General features: G+C 44.6%; 1 protein-coding gene across 7 annotated transcripts in view; it reads right to left on the reverse strand.

The window, feature by feature from the left end:
• Nucleotides 1-26,091, reverse strand: part of LAMA2 (laminin subunit alpha 2) — a 3,858,378-nt gene that overhangs the window by 144,142 nt on the left and 3,688,145 nt on the right. For all 7 annotated transcript variants that reach the window (XM_086927001.1, XM_086926997.1, XM_086927002.1 and 4 more), the window contains 2 exons: nucleotides 25,084-25,226; nucleotides 18,564-18,740 (listed from right to left, as the gene is read on the reverse strand). In XM_086927001.1, the coding sequence (XP_086783127.1) occupies nucleotides 18,564-18,740; nucleotides 25,084-25,226 (320 nt within the window). The remainder of the gene's footprint in view (nucleotides 1-18,563; nucleotides 18,741-25,083; nucleotides 25,227-26,091) is intronic.

Below are 26,091 nucleotides of genomic sequence, written 5' to 3' on the forward strand. Positions count from 1 at the left end.
AGAGCATGGTCTTAGATTTTGTTTTAACATAGACTATGGATTAATTGTTTGGATATTCGAGAGGGGGGTCTTTCAGTAGACCAGACAAGTATGCAATGTTTGTAGCACCCCAGTTTCCCCAATAGCCTCCTCCATTATAGCCCTCCCGAAACTAGAGTTAATCTGCTCCTTGCCCGAAAGGGCAGGATTAACCATAAATTTTGGTCTAGCCCCTGTCTTCATAGAAGTATGAGTGGGTGCTTGGCCGCTGGTCTCAGTGTCATTGACAAAGCATTTTGTGGAAGAAATTACGCCTGCACTTGAGGGAAAGATTCGAAGACTGAGGTAATGGAGCTAAATTCATCTTTCAAAGTTCTTCCTCAATAACCCACAGCCATTAATAAAGGGGTTTTAGTTTAGCCTCCAATATATCAGTTACTTTACTGCACAAAACCCTTACAGCCTCAGCAATAAATGCCTCACGCTGGCCTCTAGAGTCTAGCTTTTGGCTTGCCACTGGTGGGCATGTGTTTTAAAGTTGACGCATACTTAGACCCTTTTGCTGGCTGGCCTTTGGTTGAAGGACTAAAAACATTAGGTGACGATTCCAAATGGATCGGGGAAAGGAAAAGAGTCCACCTCAGCAGTATTGGAAGAACCCACGGGTGCAGATGCCTCAGTTATTTGGCAAATGCAAAAAGAACATTTGATGGACAGATGCAGAACAATGTCATACATTCACCCCAGTACAGAGACCTGGGCCTAAATCCACAATTTTTTTGTTCACCATGCCATTCCAGTTTGGACCCAGTCATATGCAAATCAGTCTTGACCTTGCGTCCAATGGGACAGTCCTGCCCGAACTGCCAGGCCAGGTCCTCCCTGGACTGGAACTAAGCATCCTAGGACCGGTTTTGAACTTTCAGCCCTCATCAGCCAGAATAGCTTGACTCCAGTGGCATGGAGAGCATGGGACCCCTGTCTGGGCATACCCGTCCCTCTCGGGTGACAAATGCAAAAAGAACAATTATTGGACAGAATGCAGAACAATGTCATACATTCACCCCAGTACAGAAATCTGGACCTAAATCCATAGTTTTTTTGCTCACCATGCCATTCCAGTTTGAACTCAGATATATGCAAATCAGTCTTGACCCTGCGCTCAATGGGAACAGTCCAGCCCAAACTGCTTTCTCTCCCTAAGTGCGTTAGGTATGCCCAGACGTGGGTCCTGGGCTCATTGTGCCACTGGAATCAAGCTATCCTGGCTTTTTTTTTTTAAACATAGTTTTATTGGATTTTAGTTTTCTCCACATCATACATGGACATAAAATTGTACATCTGTGCATTGAACAGCTTATGACAATATAGAAAGCATACCACAACAATGTCCATATCACATATTACCAAAGCCCACTTTCAGATATTCCCATCAGTGCTCTTATGCCTTGGCCAGTCCAAAATGTATCCAGTGCGTTATCAAGTGAGACCATTATGACATTATGTTATCTTCTCCGCATTAATACAAAACTCCTGGATACAAGTGCGTCACTGTCTCATCCGCACATATGCTTACACAAAAAAATGGGGAAAAAAAACACAACTGTTCTTCACCCTCCCCCCACCCTCTGATCCTGCTTATATACATAGTGACTCTATCTAGGGTTGGTCGCCTGCTCCAACACAAACACTATCCCCAGCACGCTCCGCTGGTACACAGGGCCATGCCACTCCACTCCGTGGGTTGGACCATTGCCCTATGCATTACTAGCCTCGGTGTCAAAGGCTATGTCCAAAGACCTACATGCCCCCAACATAAGTTCCCAGTCCATCAGAATCGGTGTCTTGCGCAACCCCCTAGCTTCTTCCTGTCTCAATGCAGCACTCTCTGCAACTTCCCACCGTGTCAGTTCACTCTGCCATGTATGGATACAGGGTGGTGCTTTCCACTTCCACCGCATAGTGATCGCCCGCACTGCCAGGAGAAGCGCCAAGTTCTCAAATCTATATTTCACCTTGAATTTAGAAGTTCCCTTCCGCCGCCCCAGGATACAGCTCTCAACTGTAGCATCTATCTCCCTTTGTGTGACTTCCGCTGTGTGTGCCCTGACCGAAGCCCAATATCCTCCAAGCCACGGACAGGACCATATCATGTGTACTAGGTCCGCTCCCTCTAGTTAGCATCTAGGGCAGTAGTGGCGCACTGCAGGGAATATCCTGTCAAGCTTACATGGCGTAAGATACGCCCTATGTAGAATCATAGTTTGAATATATTTAAAGCGAGCAATCCGCGATATTTTTTTTGGGTGTTCCATCGCTCTCTCCTATTCCTTATCCGTAAGGGCCCTGTCTATGTCCCCTTCCCAGGCGGTGCGGAGCGGTGTCAGGTCAGCTTGCGTATGGGAGCGGAGTCCTACGTATAACCACTTGATGAGGTGGCTTCCCCTGCCCATGTAATATAGCGTTTATAGTGGGAGGCTTCTGTCTCTGTGGGGCCCAATACTTCCGGACATATTGTAGCAGAGCCGCATGTAAGAGGTACAGATGGTCTGGTGCTCCCTTTTCCCGAACAAAATTATCATTGTCCAGTAATAGTCCCTCACCGAAGAGGTCTGCAACTGTAGTGACTGCCACATCAGTTCAGGGTGTGAGCCTGCGCAGCGATAGGCGTCCACTTTGTAAAGGAATGCCAAGAAGAGGTATATTCCCGGCTTATGCAGGAGAGGACCCTGTATACTGCAGCGCTGCCCTCCAACATTGCAGCGCAGTGCGCAGAAGGGGGGAGAGGTCCCGCGGTAGCTTGCTATGAGGTAGCAAAAGGGTGTGAAGCACCCCTTTACCTATATCTTGTTCGGTCATCCCTATCTCCTGCAAGTTCCGCCCTGCCGTCCAGAAGGATAGCCACTGCAGTTGACAGGCATAAAATACGCCCTAAGATCAGGCACACCTAGGCCCCCTCCAGATGTGCTATGCTGCAATTTCTTTAGGCTAATCCTCCGCCTGCCCGACCTCCCGATAAGTTTGACCAACAAGGTATTCATTAATTTAAAAGTGTTGCTCGGGAGCATAAGTGGTATATTTGTAAAGTAATTGTAGTGAAGTTCCTATATTCCCAATAGGCTCTGCGCATTGGAATAATATATCCTATAGATTAGACGTAGGACTGAGGTCGACTAGGTCTCTATCGAATTTACTAGACTTAATTGTGTGTGCCAGCTAGCTCAGAGGTCACTAGAAACGTTCTCGAATTCACAAGAAGGGATTAGTTTCTGACAACTGCATAAACTTGACAAATTTGTTTCCTCAAGATAAAACGTATCTTCAGAGTCGTGGAAACAACAGATATATATTACACTCAGTCAATCGTGCATGCTTCGTTTCACTAGAGGTGCAGAGAAAGTAGAAAGACGGGCGTTTTCAATAAAAGGATTTATTGAACAGTCTTTTTTCTCAAGCATAAGAAATGACTGCTACAATCGTAAAACTGTTTGTAAAATATAATGTGTACAGTATAAATAGTAGAATAAAATAATACTGTAAGGGCATTGTATGGTTCCTAAACCATATATAAATACATACATAAATAGCTGAGGCTAAAAGAATTCAACTGGTGCTTCTAAAATACGCCTACCCCGGTGTACCAAACCTAAGCTTAGTACGAGGGAAGAAGTAAGTGAGGTGCAGCATAAATGTAGTATTCTTTTGCCAAGAATCTGCTCAAGATTTCTCTAAGGGTCCAATCAGCTCCGTACCTTAGTTTAGAATGGAGAAGGTCCGTCTCGGGATTCGATTTCCCAACAACCCGCAAGGGTACCTTGGAAACACTGGAGCTGGATTTCTCGGCAGGAGAAAAGACAGTGTCTCTCTCAGTGCGTCTGCTGGAGGTCGCCTTCCTTCAGCACTGGCTGTAGCAGGGCGCGTATGGCAAGTAGATAGTCGAACTGCTCCAAACCATTGTGTGTTTGCTTGGGCGAGTGTGGGCATATTTATACCTTGAAGGTGCCAACTTTGACGTACAGTTGGACGTAATAATATCATCAAAGAGTCTTAGGGGCATCATATCAAGCCCGCGATAAATGTGTTAGCGACTTTTTAAAGTCGCTAACACATTTTTTTTTATTGCACTATTCTCAATGCGTCTGTAACCGGAGTTAGAGACGTATTCTTGACTTCATACATCGCCCTCGAGCTGGGGGCGATAGATAACGCTAATGGGATGCAGGGTGGGTGTTCCCACGTCCAACCACATGTAGAATGTGGTTGGAGGTGGTAACACCCTATTATCAAGGCAGGCTTTGGGAGAAGGAGACCTGCGATAAACTCGTTTATAGCAGGTCTCCAAACTCCTGCTTTGATCAGGTGTTAGGCATTGATAACATGGGGGTGTGGATCATAAAGCTGAATCCACCCCCCATATTATCAAGGCACACATTAGCGCGTGACAACAACGCTTGTTTCACGCGCTAATGTTCCCTATTGCCGACTGTCGCCGGATTTATTATCACCTACGTGTTGCGCGTTGATAATAACGCGCTATTATGGCGATAAAATCCGACTATAGTCGGCGATAGGGAAATGTGCGATGTGCGTTTTTTAACGCACATCTTGATAATTTGCCCCTCAGTTCTGTGAAAACTCCATGAGTTCTTGGACAAATCAATATTTAAGCAAGGGGACGTCCCTAGCTGCTGAAGCTGAGTTTTTCCAAGAAATCGTTGTGGATTTTTGGAACTAGTGGAAGTAGCCCTGCCGTATTTGGACTGCATGAGCTATGCCTAAATATGGTATGATTTCTATGCCTATATCCCCTTCGCTGCGGGGGCAATTGCCCCGCTGTGCTGGGGGGGGCGCGCACAGCGCCCGCATGCTCATGACGAGCTGAGCTAGTCATGAGCTACGGCGCTCCTGTGCTCATGACGAGCTCAGCTCGTCACAGGTGCATTGGCTCCCATGGAACGCTGAGCACAGGAGGGGAATTCTCCCCGCACCTGAGCGTTCCACGGCCCATGACGAGCTGAGCTCGTCATGAGCACTGGAGCGCCGTGCCTCATGACGAGCTGAGCTCGTCATGAGCATGCAAAAGGATATAAGGATATGGTGATTTATACCTATATAAGGGCATGAATCGGGAAGCTTACAATAGTGTCCTGAAATAATACATAACATAATAGAGTAGCCGCGGAAGGACCACCATTTTGGCTCAGGTCTCCGTTGCCTGTCCCCTATGCCACCGCCAGTACTGCTCGCTCTCCGGCGGGTGGCACTGCAACAGTGGCCCGGGCCGTCTCAGGCCTCGCGGCCCCTCCAGACTAGGTCCGCTCACTCCGCAACTTGGTCCTAATCGGGACCCAAAGAATGCTACGGAGGTCAGTGCCTGGCAGCCCCTGCGGCGGCCAAACTCAGCAAGCGACAGGCCCCGCAGTATCCGGCAAGTATTCAGGATTATGTATGCCCGGGTTGGGAGCTCCTACAGAAGGCGACCGCCATTGTCGGTACCTGGCCACGCCCCCCCACGCTATCCTGGCTGATGAGGGGTGAAAATCCAAAACCACTCCTAGGATGCTTGTTTCCGGCCCAGCGAGGGCCTGGCTTGGCAGTTTGGGCTGGACTGTTCCCATGAGGCACAGGTAAATATTGATTTGCATATGGCCAGGTCTAAACTGGGGTGGCATGGTGAGCAAAAGAATGATAGATTTAACCCATATCTCTTGACTGTGGGTGAATGTTTTGATTTGTTCTGCATTCTGTCCATCAATTGTGTGTCTTTTGCTTTCTCGCCCTAAGTGCGCCAGGTATGCCCAGACGTGGGTCCTGGGCTCACTGTTCCACTGGAATCAAGCTATCATGGCTGATGAGGGGTGAAAACCTGAAACAGGTCCTAGGATGCTTGTTTCTGGTCCAGGGAGGACCTGGCTTGGCAGTTCGGGCTGGACTGTTCCCATGAGGCACAAGGGTTGATTTGCATATGGCCAGGTCTAAACTGGGGTGGCATGGAGAGCAAAAGAATGATGGATTTCACCCAGATCTATTGACTGGGGGTGAATGTTTTGATTTGCTCTGCATTCGTCCATCATGTGTCTTTTGCTTTCTCGCCCTAAGTGCGCCAGGTATGCCCAGACGTGGGTCCTGGGCTCACTGTGCCACTGGAATCAAGCTATCCTGGCTGATGAGGGGTGAAACCCGAAACCGGTCCCAGGATGCTTGTTTCCGGTCCTGGGCGGATCTGGCTTGGCAGTTCGGGCTGGACTGTTCCCATGAGGTACAGGGTCAAGACTGATTTTGCAAACAGTATCTAATTTTGCAAACTGATGCAATAATATTACTTTTTAAAAAATAAGTCTGTGGGTTACAAAACGACCTAGCTAATAAATATTACTTAGACAGGTCAAAAAGTGAGACTCCTTCCGACTGGTTACAAAGACAGGGATGGTGGCCTGCATGGCACAAAAAATCCACCATCACCATGTCTGCATTTCAAAAGTGATTTTTAAAGGAGTCTATTTTGCTTAAAGGAAGAGATGCTGATTTTTTTAAAATTAACTTTTGAAAAACGTTAGTAAAAGTCACTGGGAGTCCTGGACCACTACGTACTCCCCTAGAAGCTACAATCACAATTCGTAAAGGGGGAGGGGTCCAAACAGGACCTTTTACTCATTGTTAATCAGTTACCACTACAACATGGGATTCAGGAACTAACTTATCAATGGTTTGAGACTTACATTCTGGTTGAAAACCATTGATAAATATGATGTCGACTAACATTCTGGAAGGGATGTCGAATAACAGACCCTTCCAAAGTTTGATTCCGTATCCATTTCCAAACCCATTTTAGAAGTCGATAATACTTCACTGACTCCTGAAATGGGTTTAATACATACCTAACCACTTTATATTTGCCACAAACAATCTAATTTTGCGAATCAGATGGTTTGCAAATGCCAACAGGTACACCTGTCCCATGATCCTTAATATATCGTCAAAATAACTCAGGGACGGATCCTCTGATGATTTCTGATAGTGGTGGTAGTTTTGAGGTTCAGGACTGAACTTTGCCTCATTCAGAAATCTTGGTCACTGTTTCTGAGCTAGTGTGGAGCATAATCCATTGGACTTTCTAGGATATTACTGTATAGTTTAACATTTATTTCCCTTGGGCTTTTTTTCCTTCCTTCTCTTACTTACTGTTCAATTTTTATCTTCTTTTCAGTAATATACATTTGGCCAGGCAGTCCATATTGTTTATAAGTTCAAATTTCTTGACTGTAATGATTTGGTTTTGATGTTACTTCAAAGAATGAAAAAGTTCTAGATAAAATTGCACTACTACTTAGCAGTTTGGCATCAGAGCCTGGCAGTTTTATATCCACATTTTTCACTGGCCAACTGTAGAACAATTTTTTCCTGGTCAGGTGATACTAATAATATTGTGCACTGGTCCAGTGGTGTCAATGTCACTTTGCACTTGTAAATTGGTACAAATGTCGGTGAGATTCCTAAGGTACTGGTGAACAATCTGAAGAAACAAAAATACATTTTAAGACTTAAGGGTTGGTGAAATCAGTTTTTCGTATTTAATCTATTATATGTGGAACCCATTCAGAAATAAATGTGAAACTCTATTCATCATATACATAGACCTAAAATATACAAAGATTCATACAAAAAAGGTGAATGGCTATCTTTGAAAAAAATGCATGCCAGCATACTTCTATTCCTACAACCAGCCTCCACTGTTTATTACTTGCTGTGCAGAATTGTGTACAAACTAAGCATGGGCGAATTTTGTGAATCTGGCGTTCACAAATTTTGCGAATTTGCGAACTCGCAGTCCGCAAAATCCGCGAATTCTCGCGAATTTGCGGATTTTTTTTTGTGTTCGCAAGGATTTCTGCCAGTTCGCAAGGATTTCTGCCAGTTCGCGAGGGTTTTGTACTAGTTCGCAATTGCGAACTTACATGTCGGCTCGCAACGGTCACGATTATGTTGTTTCTACGTCTGGTTCATCATCACAGGTTCCCAGCACCCTCTGTTTCACCCCTGCCACCCTCTGTTTCACCCATGCCACCCTCTGGTACATCAATGCCACCCTCTGGTTCATCATCACTGTAGATTATGGGGGGAAAAAGCAAGCACACCTGCCTGCTTCAACTGACATGAATTAATTTGGGGTTGATTTATTAATGTGTCACTGTTTTAAAATTCCAGTCCGACACCTGCTTCCTTATCTGTAATTTGCTTTCTTTTGCAGTGCAATTTTTTTTTCCAGGACCTTTGTGGCCTACTTGTAGCTATTCTATGAGCCTGCTGTGAGGGTCAGAGCAGGGTCATACAATTGTTGCAACTAGCAACTGAACTCTGGAGGGGCCCTTGTCAGGAAGCACTACAGGGAATGGTTACTAATGATGAGTTTGAACTTTTGAACCTGCTGAATGCTTTTTTTGTGTTCGCAAGGATTTCTGCCAGTTCGCAAGGATTTCTGCCAGTTCGCGAGGGTTTTGTACCAGTTCGCAATTGCGAACTTACATGTCGGCTCGCAACGGTCACGATTATGTTGTTTCTACGTCTGGTTCATCATCACAGGTTCCCAGCACCCTCTGTTTCACCCCTGCCACCCTCTGTTTCATCCATGCCACCCTCTGGTACATCAATGCCACCCTCTGGTTCATCATCACTGTAGATTATGGGGGGAAAAAGCAAGCACACCTGCCTGCTTCAACTGACATGAATTAATTTGGGGTTGATTTATTAATGTGTCACTGTTTTAAAATTCCAGTCTGGCACCTGCTTCCTTATCTGTAATTTGCTTTCTGTTGCAGTGCAATTTTTTTTCCAGGACCTTTGTGGCCTACTTGTAGCTATTCTATGAGCCTGCTGTGAGGGTCAGAGCAGGGTCATACAATTGTTGCAACTAGCAACTGAACTCTGGAGGGGCCCTTGTCAGGAAGCACTACAGGGAATGGTTACTAATGATGAGTTTGAACTTTTGAACCTGCTGAATGCTTTTTTTGTGTTCGCAAGGATTTCTGCCAGTTCGCAAGGATTTCTGCCAGTTCTCGAGGGTTTTGTACCAGTTCGCAATTGCGAACTTACACCGCACGCCGCAAAATTGTATCACCAAGAAAAAAAAATCCGCTGCGTGCGAATTTGCGGATTTTCGGTAAATTCGCGAGCGTTCGCGGATTGCGAATTTACCGAAAATCCGCAAAATCCGCGAGCGTAACGGATTTTCCGACCATGCTTAGTACAAACATGTTTTTCATTGACATTTTCCCATAGAAAAACACGTTTCCAAATGGTTAACCTTTCACTTATTGTCCTATGGAATATGGTTGTCTAACTCCAGATTTTTGCTGCTGATCTGGAGTTGGCTGCCGTTTTGCTGAGGAGGTGAACTCTGGTTGTGCAGCCGTAACTGCAAGAATAACGCTCCTGTTTATTTCATAGCGCTATTTGGCAGCGCTTGTGCTTAACTGCTCGTGTTTCCCGCTTCGCGGGGAACACTCGTTACTGTGGGCTTGTTGGCTGACAGGGAGGCCAGGAAACATCATCGCCCACAAGCCATCTGGGCCTGGAGCACCTCCCCGCCACGCCCCCCTCACCTGGCTCAAATTGCGCTGCAGTACCGCTGGAGAGCGGAGATTTTTGCTGCTGATCTGGAGTTGGCTGCCGTTTTGCTGAGGAGGTGAACTCTCGTTGTGCAGCCGTAACTGCAAGAATAACGCTCCTGTTTATTTCATAGCGCTATTTGGCAGCGCTTGTGCTTAACTGCTCGTGTTTCCCGCTTCGCGGGAAACACTCGTTACTGTGGGCTTGTTGGCTGACAGGGAGGCCAGGAAACATCATCGCCCACAAGCCATCTGGGCCTGGAGCACCTCCCCGCAACGCCCCCCTCACCTGGCTCAAATTGCGCTGCAGTACCGCTGGAGAGCGGAGATTTTTGCTGCTGATCTGGAGTTGGCTGCCGTTTTGCTGAGGAGGTGAACTCTCGTTGTGCAGCCGTAACTGCAAGAATAACGCTCCTGTTTATTTCATAGCGCTATTTGGCAGCGCTTGTGCTTAACTGCTCGTGTTTCCCGCTTCGCGGGAAACACTCGTTACTGTGGGCTTGTTGGCTGACAGGGAGGCCAGGAAACATCATCGCCCACAAGCCATCTGGCCCTGGATCACCTACCCGCCACGCCGCCCTCACCTGGCTCAAATTGCGCTGCAGTACCGCTGGAGAGCGGAGATTTTTGCTGCTGATCTGGAGTTGGCTGCCGTTTTGCTGAGGAGGTGAACTCTCATTGTGCAGCCGTAACTGCAAGAATAACGCTACTGTTTATTTCATAGCGCTATTTGGCAGCGCTTGTGCTTAACTGCTCGTGTTTCCCGCTTCGCGGGAAACACTCGTTACTGTGGGCTTGTTGGCTGACAGGGAGGCCAAGAAACATCATCGCCCACAAGCCATCTGGGCCTGGAGCACCTCCCCGCCACGCTCCCCTCACCTGGCTCAAATTGCGCTGCAGTTCTGCGCATCGCGGGACGCGCGCGGGCGGTGCCGGGCTAAGCCCGGGAAAGGGCGGGCCCTCTAAGCCCTCAGAGACCGAAGTAGGCCGGGCCGGGCCCATTCCTTTTCATTTTACCATAATTATTTTTTGATAAACATCGTGGCACTTTGCATTGTTAACACACGTAATGCGTGACCTTAGATAGTATTTATTTTCTGCAGCGATTATACGTGGTTTAGAAGTTTGGGGTGCATTACTTTGCCTTAGCCTGGTGTTTTAAATTTTAACGTGTTTTGTATTTATATTTACTGTTTACTTTTCAATTTTTGATCGTGTAGTGAGAATATAAATATGACCGCCAAAAAGTTGCGATCAGGGAGAATTCTCATGGGAAGAGCGTGTAGTAAGACAAAATCTAATCCTTTACGAAATAAGAATGCACAGCTACCCCTCGTTAAGGGACAATGTCAATTATTTGACTTATGGGAAAAACCCTTAAACATACCGGTGCCAAATGGGGTCGCTTCTCCTATTACAATTGTACGTGCAGACGTCTGTGTGGTAAATACACCAGGTGTATTTGTTCCCCTGTCGGTGGTTTATGATCATCTCGACTTTAACTCTATTGATATACATCCTCCTACGGAGAACATTCCTAATCCACCTTCTCCCTCAGGTGCTTCTTCTTTAATAGTAGTAAGCCCGCTTCAACCTATCCCTATGGCTTCGACGGGGCACATTTTGACTTCTAATTCTGTAGGGGATGTTTTGGCGACTCCTGATGGAAACCCTTTATTTCCAGATATTGATATGGAGCTCTGTAAGAGGTATCTTCCTGACATCCTCTCTGAATCTGTGGGTTCCACTAAAACACCACTAGTTTCAGGTCCATCTGGGTTATTGTTATATAGCAGTACGCCCTTTATGAAGTCTTCTGATATGTATTCTTTGTCCAATCTTTCTAAGAGTCCCGAGTTGGAGCTATCCGGCATTGAGCTAATTAAACCTGATCGGCAGGATAGACCAATTTCTGAATCAATGATTGCCCTTGAACATTTGTTGTCCTCCATTCTGTCATTACTGGGTAGATTTGTTGGTAGTTCGGATTGTATACTGGAGGCAGTTACACAGATTTTGACGGCCCTGGTGAATAAAAATGTTGAGAAGGGTTGTAGTTTGGCTCCGCAAGTAGGCCCTATTACGCTTTCTTCTCCTAAGGCCCCTTTAGTTGTAGCGAATTCACCTAAACCTCAACCCTACGTTGGACATATATTATCAGTGGTTGCTGATGTTAATGTTTTATCCGGGGCAAAGGCAGATCTGTCCCCCATTCCATTACCAGCAGCTAACAATAATGCCATTGATGATGATTTAAAAATTGAAGAGCTTGAGGCAATTGAGGGATTGAATGGTACAAATACAAATAAAGAACTTTTTCCAATCTTCTTGCCCGAGGAAAATATTAAAATGGAGGAAAACTAAAAAGGAAAGTCTAAAACTACCAGAGGGAAAAAGAGGAAACCTGTCCGTAGACACAAGCAAAAAAGACAGAGAAGAGTTGTCTTTGGCTGTTTGGAGAACTCTCCTTTAAAAGATCTTGAAAATAATTCTCCTGTAAAGTTGTCTGCTGACTTGGTTGGTCCTATAGCTCTGGGACAAAATCGTTCAGTAATGGAAGTTATTTCCTTGGAGGGTGTGAACCCCGTCCCTGAGGGAGGGGTATCTGCACCTGGAAGTTGTGTTGGATTTCCTGGTAGGGTGTTGGTTCCTGCACCTGTGGAAGATAGGAAGATAGCTATACCCTCTATACTAACCCCTCTTAACCCAGAGGCCCTACCTTTCTTGGTTGATGACGGAGAGTTAAGAAACTCGAATGTAATCCCTAATAAAGAAGGGGTCGATACTCTCATATTGGATTTTTTCCCCTTATTTGATTCTGGTCTAATATTAAATAGATCTATGTTACTCAAATGTTTCGGGGAGCTTGAGGGATTAAAATTATTACAATCTAATGATATTGGTCTGGTTACGATCTTGAAAAGTGAGGATAGGATGTATATTAGGGCAAAATTCTATTCTAAATTAATTGTAAACCTTATCCTCCATCAGGCTGAGAACTTTCAATGTAGAGTGATCGATGTTATGCCATTTGTATTAAATAGGAAAGAGGATAATGTAGTCAAAAATTCCTTCCCGTTCTCATCTGGATCAAGTGGGTTTGCCCAGGGCTTCGAGGATTTAAAGATAAGTCTAACTAAAAGTACCCGCCAAGTGACATATAGAACTCCTATCTCTTTGGGCACTAATAGGACTATGGGTGAGGAAAACTGCCAATGGAATTGGTTGCCCGGTGTCCTGACCAGTCAATCCACTTGTCATTCCAAATTATTTTCACACCTTTAGCAGTGGACTGAAGATAATCTTGTGGAACGTTGCTGGTTTAAAAAATGACCCGGAGAAACGGCAGTATCTTTCTTCATTGAAGGCCCCTGTAATTTGTTTACAAGAAACATGGTGTGTAGATACTTTTGCCTAGAGGGGGGAGCCTCGCCATCAAAGAGAGGCCATGCTAAGGGTGGTATTGCATGCTTACTTTCAAATCAAATAAGGTGGAATTTTTCTCACCACCTGGATTCAAGTAAGCTGTTTCAATCAGTAACATTGTTTAGTGCGGACAATTTTGAGAACTTGAAACCCTTAGTAATTATTAACTCCTATATCCCCCCGGAAGCTAGTTTCGATATCATTCTAAAACAGGTTTTTGACTATACAAAGAAAATTATGGATAAAATTCCCTTTCCCCATGTAATACTAGTGGGAGATTTCAACTGTCATGTCTCAAACCTAAGTTTGGAACTTTTCCGAAACAAGTTGAAAGAGGAATCTCTCCATATTCCCCGGGCCGTTTTTCCGGATAAGATTAAAACAAACAAGAGAGGGAAACAGTTTTTAAACGAACTTGTTGAGATGGAGGGGATTATAGTAAACGGAAGATTTTCCTCTGATTTTCCAGCTAATTGTACGCACAGATCCATTCATGGTGGGTCTATTTTAGATTACATGGTTATAGATATGAATAGTTTTTATATTCTAAACGACCTATCAATCCTGCAGACTACACTGAGTGATCATAATGTGTTATCGGTATCAGTGTTGATAAATCCGCCTATCACTGATTCCTGGACTCTTAGCGGTGACTTTGTTAATTTTGCCAACAAGACTGGACGTTGCTTTTGGAACTCCACGTCTATTATGGGCCTAGAACCTATTATAGAGAATAAACTAAATGCTTTACAAAATGAGGATAGCTCGTCTTTACCCCTCTTTGAAGATTTTTTGAAGGTGGTAACGTCTGTTGCTAGAAAACCCTCTCGACAAAAAAGGAGGAAAATAACTCCTAGTTCTATTTTGTGTCTCAATAGGGAAATAAATAAACTAGTTAGAGAACAATATCTATGCAGATCCCTCGATAGAAACAATAAAATAACCCTTCTGAGAAGAAGGAGGCATAGGGTCAAAATGAAAATAAAAAAGGACAAAGAGGACACAATATGGGTTAGCTTGCTTGAGGCCGCAGTGCGCGGGCAAGCAAGGTTGTTCTGGTCCCTAATTAGTGAGGGCTGCGGAACAAGGTCTTTTCCTTCTCCAATTCCCATTGCTGAAGCCATTTGGATTAGTTTTATTTCTAACCTTTACGCGAGTAATGGCTGTTTAAATGCCTCTGGGGACTGTAAAGAAGATGGCTCCCTCATAGATCCTCCCTCTGAGAGGGTTATCGAACGGGCTACAATAGAATTACGCTCCTCTGGTGCAATGGGCCCAGATGAGCTCCCTGTTTTGGTTCTAAAGCAGGATCCCAGCTCTTGGAGCAAGATTTTGTTTCCGATATTTAGGTACTGCTTCATGAGCAAAACAGTTCTGCCATCTTGGAAGGGTAGCATTTTGGTGCCGCTGATCAAGAAGGGCGATAGGAATGTTCCTCAAAACTATCGCCTAATCGCCCTTCTTGATGCAATTGGTAAGGTCTTTTCTAAATGCCTGCTGTACTCAATAAATGAGTGGGTAGTTAATAGTAATATACTGCCCCTTGAACAGACAGGCTTTCGTAAGAGTCATGGTACTCTTGATAATCTTACGGCGTTACAGATAATTACAGACAAATATGTGAGGGTCCGTGGCGGTAAAGTGTACGCAGCGTTCATTGATTTCTCAACAGCGTTCGATAAGGTAGACCGTCCGCTGTTATGGAGGAAGCTGTCTGCGCTGGGTATGCCTTTTATTTTGTTAGAGCTGGTGCGCGCACTTCACACAGATACTTGGTGTAAGGTCCTTTTGGGGGAGAAAGAGGGCTATCTAGGGTCATTTACTCTGTTAATGGTCTCAAGCAGGGTTGTTTGTTAGCCCCTATTCTTTTTTCTTTATATATCTTGAATCTCCCTATGACTCTGGCTGCCTGCGAAGGAATAGCTCCTACGCTGGGAGGTGTCGCGATTTCTAGTTTACTCTACGCTGATGATATTTTATTGTTGGATCTAACGCCTAAAGGCTTAAACAACCGCCTGCATGCCCTCCATTTATTTGCTGAAACTCACTTTCTCAAAATAAATATTTCTAAAAGCAAAATAATGTGTATTGTTGGCAATAAAAAACCTAAATCTGTGAAATTTGGATGGACAGTTGGGGGACTTAAGTTGGAAATTGTAAATAGTTATGTTTTCTTGGGGAAAGTAATAACTAATAACTCCAGTGAGAAACCCCATATTGATAACAACATGCGGAAAGCAGTGGCCCAAGGCAAAAGTTTACAAGCCCTTTATTCAGCCACAGGGAGGCGCCATTTCTCCTTCCTGTTAGAGGTATTTCGTGCTAAGATCCCGTCCACTTTACTATATGGACTTGATATAGTGGATTTGGGGCAATGGGGTTTTTTGCAGTTGGCAGAGGGGAAGATTTTCCGGAATCTAACCACTACCAATAATTCATGTACAGCTGCCGCTTTCAGACTGGAGTTTGGAGCTCGTAGTAGCTGGGCCCAGGGCCTAGCGGGGTTGGTGCGTTGGGTTGCCTGTTTGGCCAAAGGGGAAGTGGGGACATTAAGATGCCTAATGAAAGACAAACTATTGGGGTCTTTTAATGAATTCTCCCTTCTTGTAAAAAATTTCAGAAGGGCAGTGACACTTCTGAAATTAGATGAGACCTCCCTTTTCTCACTCTCCCAGGGCCAATTAAAACTAGTCTTGAAACGGGCCTCATGGGCACTTAGTTTCAGATTAGATAGGGAGTATATTGTAACTAGGAAGGGAGTTACTCCATTTATCTCATCTTGTGTAATCAAATATAGGCAACCCTACATATCTTGGAACCTATCCCATGGTGTCTGACGATTCTGGTTTCTGTTAAGACAAGATCTCTTGCCTTTAGATGTACTTTTGGCCAAGTGGTATGGTACTTCCGCAGCTTGTAACTTTTGCAACTTCCCTAAACAAGATCTGACATATGTCATATTTATATGTCCCTCCCTGCTCCCTTTCCGTCGCAAATGGTTACGCCACATTTGCTTGAAATTGAGTATTCTTACTGCTAATGCTTTTGTACATGCTCTAAATAACCCTCCTAACGAGATGTTTTGTTTTAATGTTTTTAACTTTTTTAAATGTTTTTTAGATATTTATTGAGGGGCTTTTTCTTCTTGCATAGTATGTATTATTGATTCTTGTAACCCGTATTGGCCTTTTGTTCAGAAATTGTGACTTTGTAATGTGCTTCTTTCTTTTTTTTGTAAAAATGGTCTTGTATTGTTGCATTCATTGCTTTTTTGTGGATCTCTTCGGAGTTCCGAATCAAATAAAACAAACTTGAAACTTGTTGTCTATCTTTTGTTCCACATCATGAAAAGAAATAATTTCCTTTATTTTACAAGAGTAATTTCACCTGTATATTCAGAGTCAAACTGACCGCCAAAACGTTTTTGAATACACAAGCAAACTTACCGGCTTTTAGGTGCTCAGCAACTTTGTGCTGGGCAAGTGTCTATCCTTTTCACTGTCCTGCATTTGGTTTAAGATTTTCTACTGCAGATAAACCACAAATTGGTGAATTGTCTAAAGTTTTAAATCCATGTGATGCGAAAAATAACATAACGTGAACTTGTAAAGCGCACATTCACCACAACAGGTAACTTGACGCTGTATAACAGATGTTTATTGTTACCCAACTCAATGGTACTAATTTTAACGACCTCAGAAGGATTAAAGGCTGAGTGGACCCACCGACATTTGAACTTATGACCATGAGATCGAACACAGGCCCCTACAGTGGATGCATTAGTCCACTAAGCCACCAGGCGCATGTGAATGGCTGCATGGCTCAATACTGGAGCCCTGGCTTTCAGATCTGTTCACCTAAAGATTGCCAAATGTGGTTCTTGTCTGGTTGCAATTGTAACTCGGGATGCCACAGGTCAATGTGAAAAGAGTTGATTATTTTCTACTGAAAGCAAAAAAAAACAAGCCTAGGCAAACACATTGGGTGTTTCCTTTTAAATGCATTAGCTGATCTTTTGTATTTGGCAGTGCTGTTTCAGAGGCTGAACAGCATTGACAAAAACAAAAAAAATGGTTGATGGTTGTTGATGATTCTTAACAGCATTGGCAAAACAAACAAAAATCCAAAACGGCGAGCTCCATGATGATGATGTATATGCACGCCTGAGCAGTGTCATGAGGTTGCAACTATCATTTTATATTATTTTTTTATATACTATTTCAAGATGACGGACACCCGCCTGGGATCAGTAAATTAAAAAATATAACATGTGCAAAACTGCATTACCCCTTGCGCGCTAGCGGTTTTCCCGCTGTGTGCTGGGTATTTCGAAAACCCGCGTTACATGACGAGCTCAGCTCATCATCAGCATACGAGCGCCATAGCAGATGACGAGCTGAGCTCGTCATCAGCATTGAAGGGGTTAATGAGAATAAATAACCAGTAGGAACGCAAATGCATCTGATAGGCCCACTGAAAGATAAAATGAAATGCAAATGAAAAAAGTAGGGAAGGGTAGGTGAGCAATGAAGGAATGAAAGGAACATCTCAATGCAACTGAGCGGGGAGGACCAGAAGGGAGAGACGGAGGAGCTAGCATAGACCCGTAGTAGAAAGAAAGCCACAAAAAATGCCGTGGGATGGAAGGGGAAGATTCAGACAAGTTGCAGGAGCAACAAGGAAGCTGTGGGGCATGAAAGACAGCACGTAGGGGAGAGAGAAAGAAAGCAATTGCAATCCTTAGGAGTGCTCAAAGAAAATGGAAAAAGTAATTCTCCGAATATAAACAGTGTAAGGATACGATGCATCCAATTACAAATACTGTAAGATAGCTATGCTCGAGGAGAGGGCCAAACACAGCACAACAATAGGAAGGAAAGCCACCGAAGTCTGCAAATGAAATAGACAAGAATGCCAACCGTCCACAAGCAAATGGCTGGCCCAGTACCATTCCAAGAAACACCATTACAAGTGAATCGCATGTTGGCAGTCTTCTCAGAAGGCATTAGTTTGGATGGCATCACATTTCCACAATACCTGTTCTGGTCCCATAATTGAAGGTGGAAGCCTGATTGGTGTGATGCTTGCTTGCTTGCTTGAGAAAAATAAAAAGGTAGTGGATAGAATGCTTGAATTACTCTCAACCGCTGGTAGTGATGCAGGCGTCATTGAGTCAATCATTTTCAGAATCTATTACAGCTAGAGACCAATCATATGCAAATCTGCCTTGGTCCTGCTCCAAAAGTCCCAAACTGGTAGACCATGTAATCACTGTAGAGGAACACAAGCAACCACAGGACTGCTTTTGTCCTTGTTGGGCATCATCAGTGAGGGGCAGATTTGGTTATTGGAACCAGTGGGCTACAGAGCCCACGTCTGTGCATATTTGTTCCACTAAGTGAAGGTCAATAAGAAGCTTCATTTGAGGATCTGATCTGAAGATATTGCATTTCAACCCCATAGCCTTTAAAACGGGTAAAAACCTGTTCAAGCAAGGATATCATGCAGCAACGTATAAGTAATGCAGCAGCTGCTCCTAGCAGCAAAACTTACACTGTATTAATCACTAGATTCCATATGCATCCATCAAAAGGCGGAATGTTTCTCAGTGGGGCGGGCTGCGAGTGGGGGGGAATTCCTCCCACGAAGAGTCTTTTCACATTGATAGCCTTATCACCATTTATCTTGTGTGTTTGCCCTTGTTCTTCATCCACCTGGACAGTAAACGCTCTGAACATTAAAAAAAAAACAAAAAAAAACAATGTTACAACCACATCATTTCAGTCCATTCAATATGTATGCAGTGTCGAGCCAGGGACCAGATACCAGCATATGGACTGAAGCTTAGCAATTTCACAGAGAAATACACATGTAAAAGCAACATTAGCTCGGACTAAAATATAAAAAATTACATTGCTTGCATTCACACCGAGAAATTCTTATTTCATGGTTCTTTCACAAGTCCTTGTACCGGTGCAAAATCAGCCTCCCCTGATGCAAATTATATGATCTGGCCCCTGAGCTTTAGCAATGAAAAAGAAAGGCCTATAATATGTCTGTGCTGTTGCCACCAATAGCTTTCCATCAGACCTTATTGTCTAGCACTACCTTCAACTCTCATTTACAGAAGAGTAGAGATGGGAAATCTGCAATTGAGAGACGGTGTCCCGTCCTCCTACCTCTCTGTTCCCCCTCTGAGTGAAGTGTGGGACTAATGAATGCTGATGGCTGAGCCGACACTGATCTGCCATTGGGAAAACGTTTTCAGAAAACCGGATGTCAGTTCAAATGATGGTGGATGGGCATCCCTAATTCGGATAGCCCCTCAGACGCCATTTCCACCGGCTTCCTTTCTGTCCGTGTGAACCTCCATGTAAACAATTCCAGTCCGGACAAATACCCTTAAATTATCCTTCTCATAAAGGATTAAAGCTTCCAGTGTGTGGAGGGCATTTATTAGTAGTTGGCTTTAGGAACATCATAAAGGACGAATGGTCCATCCTGCTGGCATGGCGAACATGCTGACGCAGTTCATTTTTCCCTCAAAGTGGCTCCGGTCATTTACTGGGAGTCATTGTGTAGGGAAATGCCCCTAGATACACTAGGCAACCTCAAGTGAGGCCATTAATGTCTTCCCATGGCAGACTGCACATCCCTCCTTTCCCATAATGAAACCACCTGTTACTTTGCTGCTGTTGCCCCTCGTGTTTTCACCTATTGCCTGTCACTTTTGTAATGGACCTTACACAATCCTCACTTTCATGCTGTGTTAGCTGTTCGACCTGAAATGTGCCGAACCTATCTTTTCACTGGTTTGTTTGTATCTAAATCCCACTTCATCCAAAGTTTACCCAGTTCTGCCTGGTTTTTTAATGCTCAAATCCCACTAAGAGGTATCTTCTATGATTTACTGATAATTTATTGCTAATTTCTAGTTACTCCGATAAGCATTTCAGTTACAATTTTATTATTTTCGGTTTTGTCTCCTTTTCAGGTGAATGTTCATCGTCATCGGTAGTATTGCTAGCCAATCTGTAACTTAACCTCCCTGCTCTTTTGTCACAATCTGAGAGGGTCCTAGAAATAACCTCATTGGTTCTTCATTCTGTCCTTCAATGCCTTTTTCATTCATCCGTAAACAATGTTGGGTGACCACACGTCCCGGATTTGCCAGGACGGTCCTAGTTTTTCACTAGCTGTCCCGGCAGATTACAAAAAAATATAGCTCACGTCACGGTTTTCAGAGAGAGCCATCTGAAAACGGCAGGAGGTGCATTTTTATGTTTTACAAAGCAGGGATAGTTAGCAGTTGTTTCAAGAATCAATTTAACAGGCAAGCTACTGGGTTTAAAAATCGAACTTTATGTATGTTCTAGCCGCCTGTTCTGTAATTCTCTGCTGAGGAGAAGAAGGACTACAATTTTACCTCAAGCGAGCACTAGAGGTAAAATTGTAGTCCTTCTTCTATGCTTGTGAAATGTCCTGTTTTGTGGCTTTAAAATTCTGGGGGCATATTACCAAGGGCCATTATCGTCGCTTTAGCTGGACATTTTCCCACTAAAGCGGCGATAATTTTCTCGCCCTATTACCAAGCTGTCGCTAACACCAGTTAGCGACAGCTCGTAGGCGATAGCGGGCATTTTGGGGCCCGCTTTGCATGTCAGCGATAATTATCGCTAATGAAATGCAAAGTGGGCGTGCCAAAATGTCAGAGACTGAAAACAGTTGCTGCAATAGCTATCGCCTATGATCAACACAGGCGTAGTTTTGGAAATATTCGCGCTAAGCGCGAATATCTCCAAAAGCTAACACCTGCCCTGACCAGTTCTTAGCCATGTTATCCAATGAGAGGTGGATAAGATCGCTAAGAGCATTGTCACGGTAATGCCTGAATATTGCTGTATTGACAGCGATATTCACGCATTTCGCCCGTTTTTTATCGCTTCTGAGATAAACCTTGATAATAGCAAGGTATCTCAGCAATAAAAACAGGTGAAGGGCGGCGATAGGAATTTCCCCCCAAGCCAACATAGCGATAATTATCGCTAGTTGTTGGTAATATGCCCCCTGATCACCCTAAAACGATGCATAAGTAAAGTGGCGGTGCGCGAGAGGGCCGTGAGCCCTAATGCAAGCAAGGAATCTGACTCCTCATCCTCTGAAGAAGAAAAACAGCCCGTAATTCGGGTTAAATGTTGTCCCCGCCCCACCACCTGGACCCCCGTGCCAGCGGACCAGCTGCACTGTGGACAGCTGCGGTGGATAGCCGCAGGGGTGGCAGAAAACTGCGGCCCTGCTCATCTACTCTCAGTGTACCGTAGCACAAGCAGTACGGGTGCTGGCAACAGTAATGAGAAGTCTGCCTGGCAGGATGGACATGATTGGCGCCTGGTTGGGTACAATGGGAAGTGTCTCCGGTATAATGCAATTCGATTGGGCTCAGTGGGCCTCTCGAAGCTCCTGGGGTCCCATCTGCCAAGATCTTAATTCTCTGGTTCGCACTATTTATTTTTCTCCCTCAGAAACAAAGTAATGCTTCTGGCTCTTGGAGCTGAAAACAGATACTCGTTCGGCAGAAGCTGTGAACAGGCCATTTAAGAGGAAGGAACACAAACTATTGATTGTTCACTGTGGCGATTTAAATACGTTGCTTTCCATCTGATTAGCTTCCATGACTCAGCCAATTGCAGACAATGCAACTTTCACGGCTCATCTCTCCCACCAAGTAATTTAAAAGTTTAGAGAAAATCTCTTTTGGTGCGAGGACTTGACATCTTGCACAGCTCAGTGCCTAGATGAAACAAGAAAAAGAGGCACTAGTAAAGGTGTGGATTTAAAGGTACTAATGGACAGTAGTGGCACCTCATCTATGGCAAGGGAGGGTCGCCCACTGCTTTAAAGCAGTACGAGGCGTACACAGTACAACAATAAAATGATAATAACTTTGTGTTATTATCATTTTATGCTTCCTGCTGCTTTGTAGGCGGACGGAGCGGGGCTGCTCTCCGAGTGGGGCAGGGGAGAAGTGGTTTGCCCACTCCTAGGTGAGCAGTGACTGTTTGGTCAGCCCTCTCGGGCCACCCAAACCAGTCATGCGCACTTTCCCCTTCTTTTTCAGGCTGCATTAAAGCCTGCATGGAGAACATGCTCTTCCCCTCCAGACCATGGCTGAGCGCTGTGTCACGGCGATCAGACCACTCACAACGCTGCATTGCAGCGTTGAGATTCGTTTAGGGGAGGGAGCCTGGCTGCCTGCTTCCTGTTCCTGGAGCAGAGACAGGGGAGCAGGAGCAGAGACGTAGGACCCGGCGGAAAGGTACGTTTATTTTTATTTTCTTATTCGCCCCCCACAACACCCCCGCGATCCCCCCTACCACATCCCCCATGATCGCTCCCAGCGAAACCCCCCCCCCCCGGCCAGCCCAGCTACCCCCCAGCCATGATAGCTGCCACTTCTAATGGACGCTGCTTTAGGAGGTTTGAGCGAGACACATGGGAAGGAGTTGCCGGTAGTTTAGTGAGAGGGCTACAGTGGTAAAACAGTCTCCCATGCAGCTCAACAGAAGCACTTGAGTAGAGGTAGATGGGCAAACCTAAACAACCAGTAGTTTTAGGTGAGAGATGAACCAGTACGGCACTGGGCTGAAGCAGTGCTTAATTTGTGCGAGTGGTTTCCGGTGATTGGCACCAGCACTTATGACTGTCAACACCAGCATTTATGACAGTCTTCCACAGGGTGGCGTTGTTTAGAGATGCCAAAAAACATAATTGAATGAGGGTCTAAGGGCCCATATTTACCGACCCAGATATCTCAATGCCCTTTTTTATATTAACAGCTATACCACAAGAGAGATACCCAGGGTATCTCTCTTGTGGTATAGTTGTTTAGAGATGACCACAACAACAGTTATAATTTAATTCAAAATACATTAAAATCACTATTACCTACCGCCCAAGCCAATCTTATAGCTTTGGGGGCCTGAAATAGTCTGAACTGTCACAGTTGTAGGAGTGTGACAGTTAGGAGTTGTGTTGTTACTATTATTGGCAGCATGGCAGGGGCCATGTGTGGAGCTAGCTGCAGTGGCTTCCTGAAAAGAGCCATGACACTTGTTTTTCTTACAAATTAAGCACTACGTGATGGGATTGTCATAGTATCAAGATAAAGCTAAAACAGGTTGGATGAAAAATGCCAGTGGGTGAAAGAGGTTGACCCAAAGACCTTACAGTGGCTATTGTAAGCAATAGGGTTGTGTTAGCAAATCCCAGAAATACAAATACACAGTGAAATGTGCCCGTGCCTCATAAGTGGTCCACAAAGCTTTTCATGCACTGTTTTAATTTGTAAAGATGCCATTGGAAAGGTATTGTCAATGATGTGTCAGGTGGTGCACAGGCCATGCTGCATAATAAGTACCACTGGCACACATTGTTAGGCACTGGAGGTAAGCGCATGTGCCTGATTCCATTGTATTAGCACTGTCACCTGTCCTGATGTTGTTTCAGGGGTGGGCGTGAGCATGTGGTTATCAGCCCACTAGAGAGCGATCTGTCCAAGGATGTCCTCATGGACATTTCTCCCGCAAGATCTCACCCCATGCCTTAACTGGGACCCAGAGCCAGGACTGGCAAACACGTTGAAACCAGACCCATCTTGCACCATGCAAAAGTGGGGCCCAAGCCTGACCCTCTTCAATTTTAGGGAGAGAGTGATTGAGCCCCCCTTCAACGTCAGAGTACAGAAACAATGCACAATCTAGCACAGTCTTTTAAATATATTTCCTACACTCTTTCAGGGCTGAATCATGGCACCCCATCTAGCCCTAAAGCAAGCCCTTCGACTAGCCGTCCACTGGGTAAAACGTGCATGCACAAAGGGCCAGCATGGCCATGTCGATCCCCACAGGCACCATGTTACTGAGCAAAAGGTGAGGCGAACTTGGTCACCACTTCCAGCTCTTGCTGACAAGCGACCACATAACTCTTTTGGTGCCTATAACTTCTCCCTTTGAATGTAAAAATACAAAATCATATACTAATCTGGAGGTGGCAGAAATTATTTTTTACTGGCAGACTGGGATGCCATAGTGCTTAATTTGAGCAGGTGGTTTTCAGTACTCAGCACCGGTACTTAATCATCAACAACTGCCCTTTTCATGAGCACCAGTTAAGGACACATTCATTTATGGCACAAGGGGATTATGTGATTTGCCCAAAATCACATGATGTTGAGTTGATGCCGAAACTCAAACTTCGTTCCCCAGGCATGAAGCCGGTAGCTCTGGCCATGAGGCTGGATCTTCTCCCCATTGTCATGGTTAGTAGTTGGTTCCGTTTTAGGCAGCGCCAACAGGAGATATGGGCTTGTGCAAGCTTCCTGCTGATGAGAACCTTGGTCATTTTTTTTTTTTTTTACAAATTAACCAGTGCATAAGCAGCTAGGGCAGAATTGTAGCAAAACGCATGCACCACTCACCACCTCACTTGCCATTCCTGTGTTTACATGGGTGACTGTTGGAGGGAGGTGGCTGTAAGTGGGCCAGTAGCTTCCAAGAAACTTAGATCTCCCTGACTGCCCCAAGCGCCTTGAAATCCTTAAGGGAGTGATATGGTCGAGCTTTACAAATATGAATTATTATTATTATGAGGACGTGGCTGTAGTAGCAGCCATCGATCTTGTTTTTTTTAAATTTAACAGTGGGTACCCCTGCTTACAATTCTTTTTTTAACTTCCATTTGTCCCCTACGCCTCCCACCCCAATCCAAATATCTCACCCACTACCCCATGCCCCCATCCCTCTATACATTTAGCACCAGGTTACAGCAAATGGTAAATATATGTGGTAAAAACCGCATGGAATAGGGTATTAAGTTGTATGCATTGTTCCATTCGCCCATCCTTCTTTTTTGTTTAATTCCTCGCAACATAAGTCGACCTTTTGTTATTGTTCCTGTCCCTGACGGTTTCGCCTGTTCAAATAGGTCTCTGCCAAGATCTGACCATGACGAGAGGGGGGTGGGCTAGGTAGGAGTAATGAAGATTACCAATAAGTGATAGGTTTATTTCCGTTACCCTTTGGTTCTTTCGATCCGGACTGAATGTTCCTTGCCATCGTGAAACTCCCCAGACTTGATGGTGATCCTATGGGGCTCCCGCAGGCCTGTGGAGAGCTGGACTTCAATTCGCCCCTTGTTCAGCAACACAGCATAGAAGGCCTGAAAAATTAAAGCAAAAAGATTAGAGAGCAAAATAAAAGGTGAGGTAGGTGGATTCTGCATTTGACTCGCCCTATTAATGTGCACCTTCTGTTCTTAGACCAGTTTCACTTTCTTAGAACTAAGTCTGCGTGTCAAATTAAGCACATGCATTTAATAACCACTTCACTGTCGGGATCAAACAGTGGAACTGCCAACAACTTCACCAGCGTCCCTATATCACATAGGGCCATATGCATCAAGCCTTTTTTGATTCGCAAACGCCGAAATTCGCCGAATTTCGGCCTTTGCGAAACGCAAAAGGCCTTTTTGCATGTTTTGGTATGTATGAAACATTCGCAAAATAAGGAATCGCAAAGATTTGCGATTCCTTATTTTGCCATAGCATTTAAGGAATCGCAATTTTGCGATTCCTTAAATGCTATGTATGTAGCATTTTTGGGCTGCGAATTATGGTTAAGAATTCGCAAATTACCACCAACTTGTAGTTGATGGTAACTTGCGAATTCTTCTAAAAATGTACAATTTGGCATTTTTGAAGGTGGCATGTGATGCACACACATGCCCATAGGGCATGTATGTGCCTCATATGCACACTCATGTACATTTCAGGGGTGCAGCAGGGTGTCTTTGAAACACCCCTGCACCCTTGAAATAATTCTCAAATTGCGATTAGCAAATTGCGAATTTGCAATTTGAGAATTATTTCGCAATCATTCCTATGGGCCCCCTGGCCCACAGGAATGCATTGGAAATTATTCCGTAATTGCGAATTCGCAAAATGCGAATTCGCAAATAAGGAAGATTAAGGAATCGCTAAAATAAGCGAATTTCTTCATACATACCATTTTGCGATTCCTAAATA

Source organism: Lissotriton vulgaris, chromosome 6 (assembly GCF_964263255.1).
Source record: "Lissotriton vulgaris chromosome 6, aLisVul1.2, whole genome shotgun sequence".
Classification (NCBI taxonomy): domain Eukaryota; kingdom Metazoa; phylum Chordata; class Amphibia; order Caudata; family Salamandridae; genus Lissotriton; species Lissotriton vulgaris.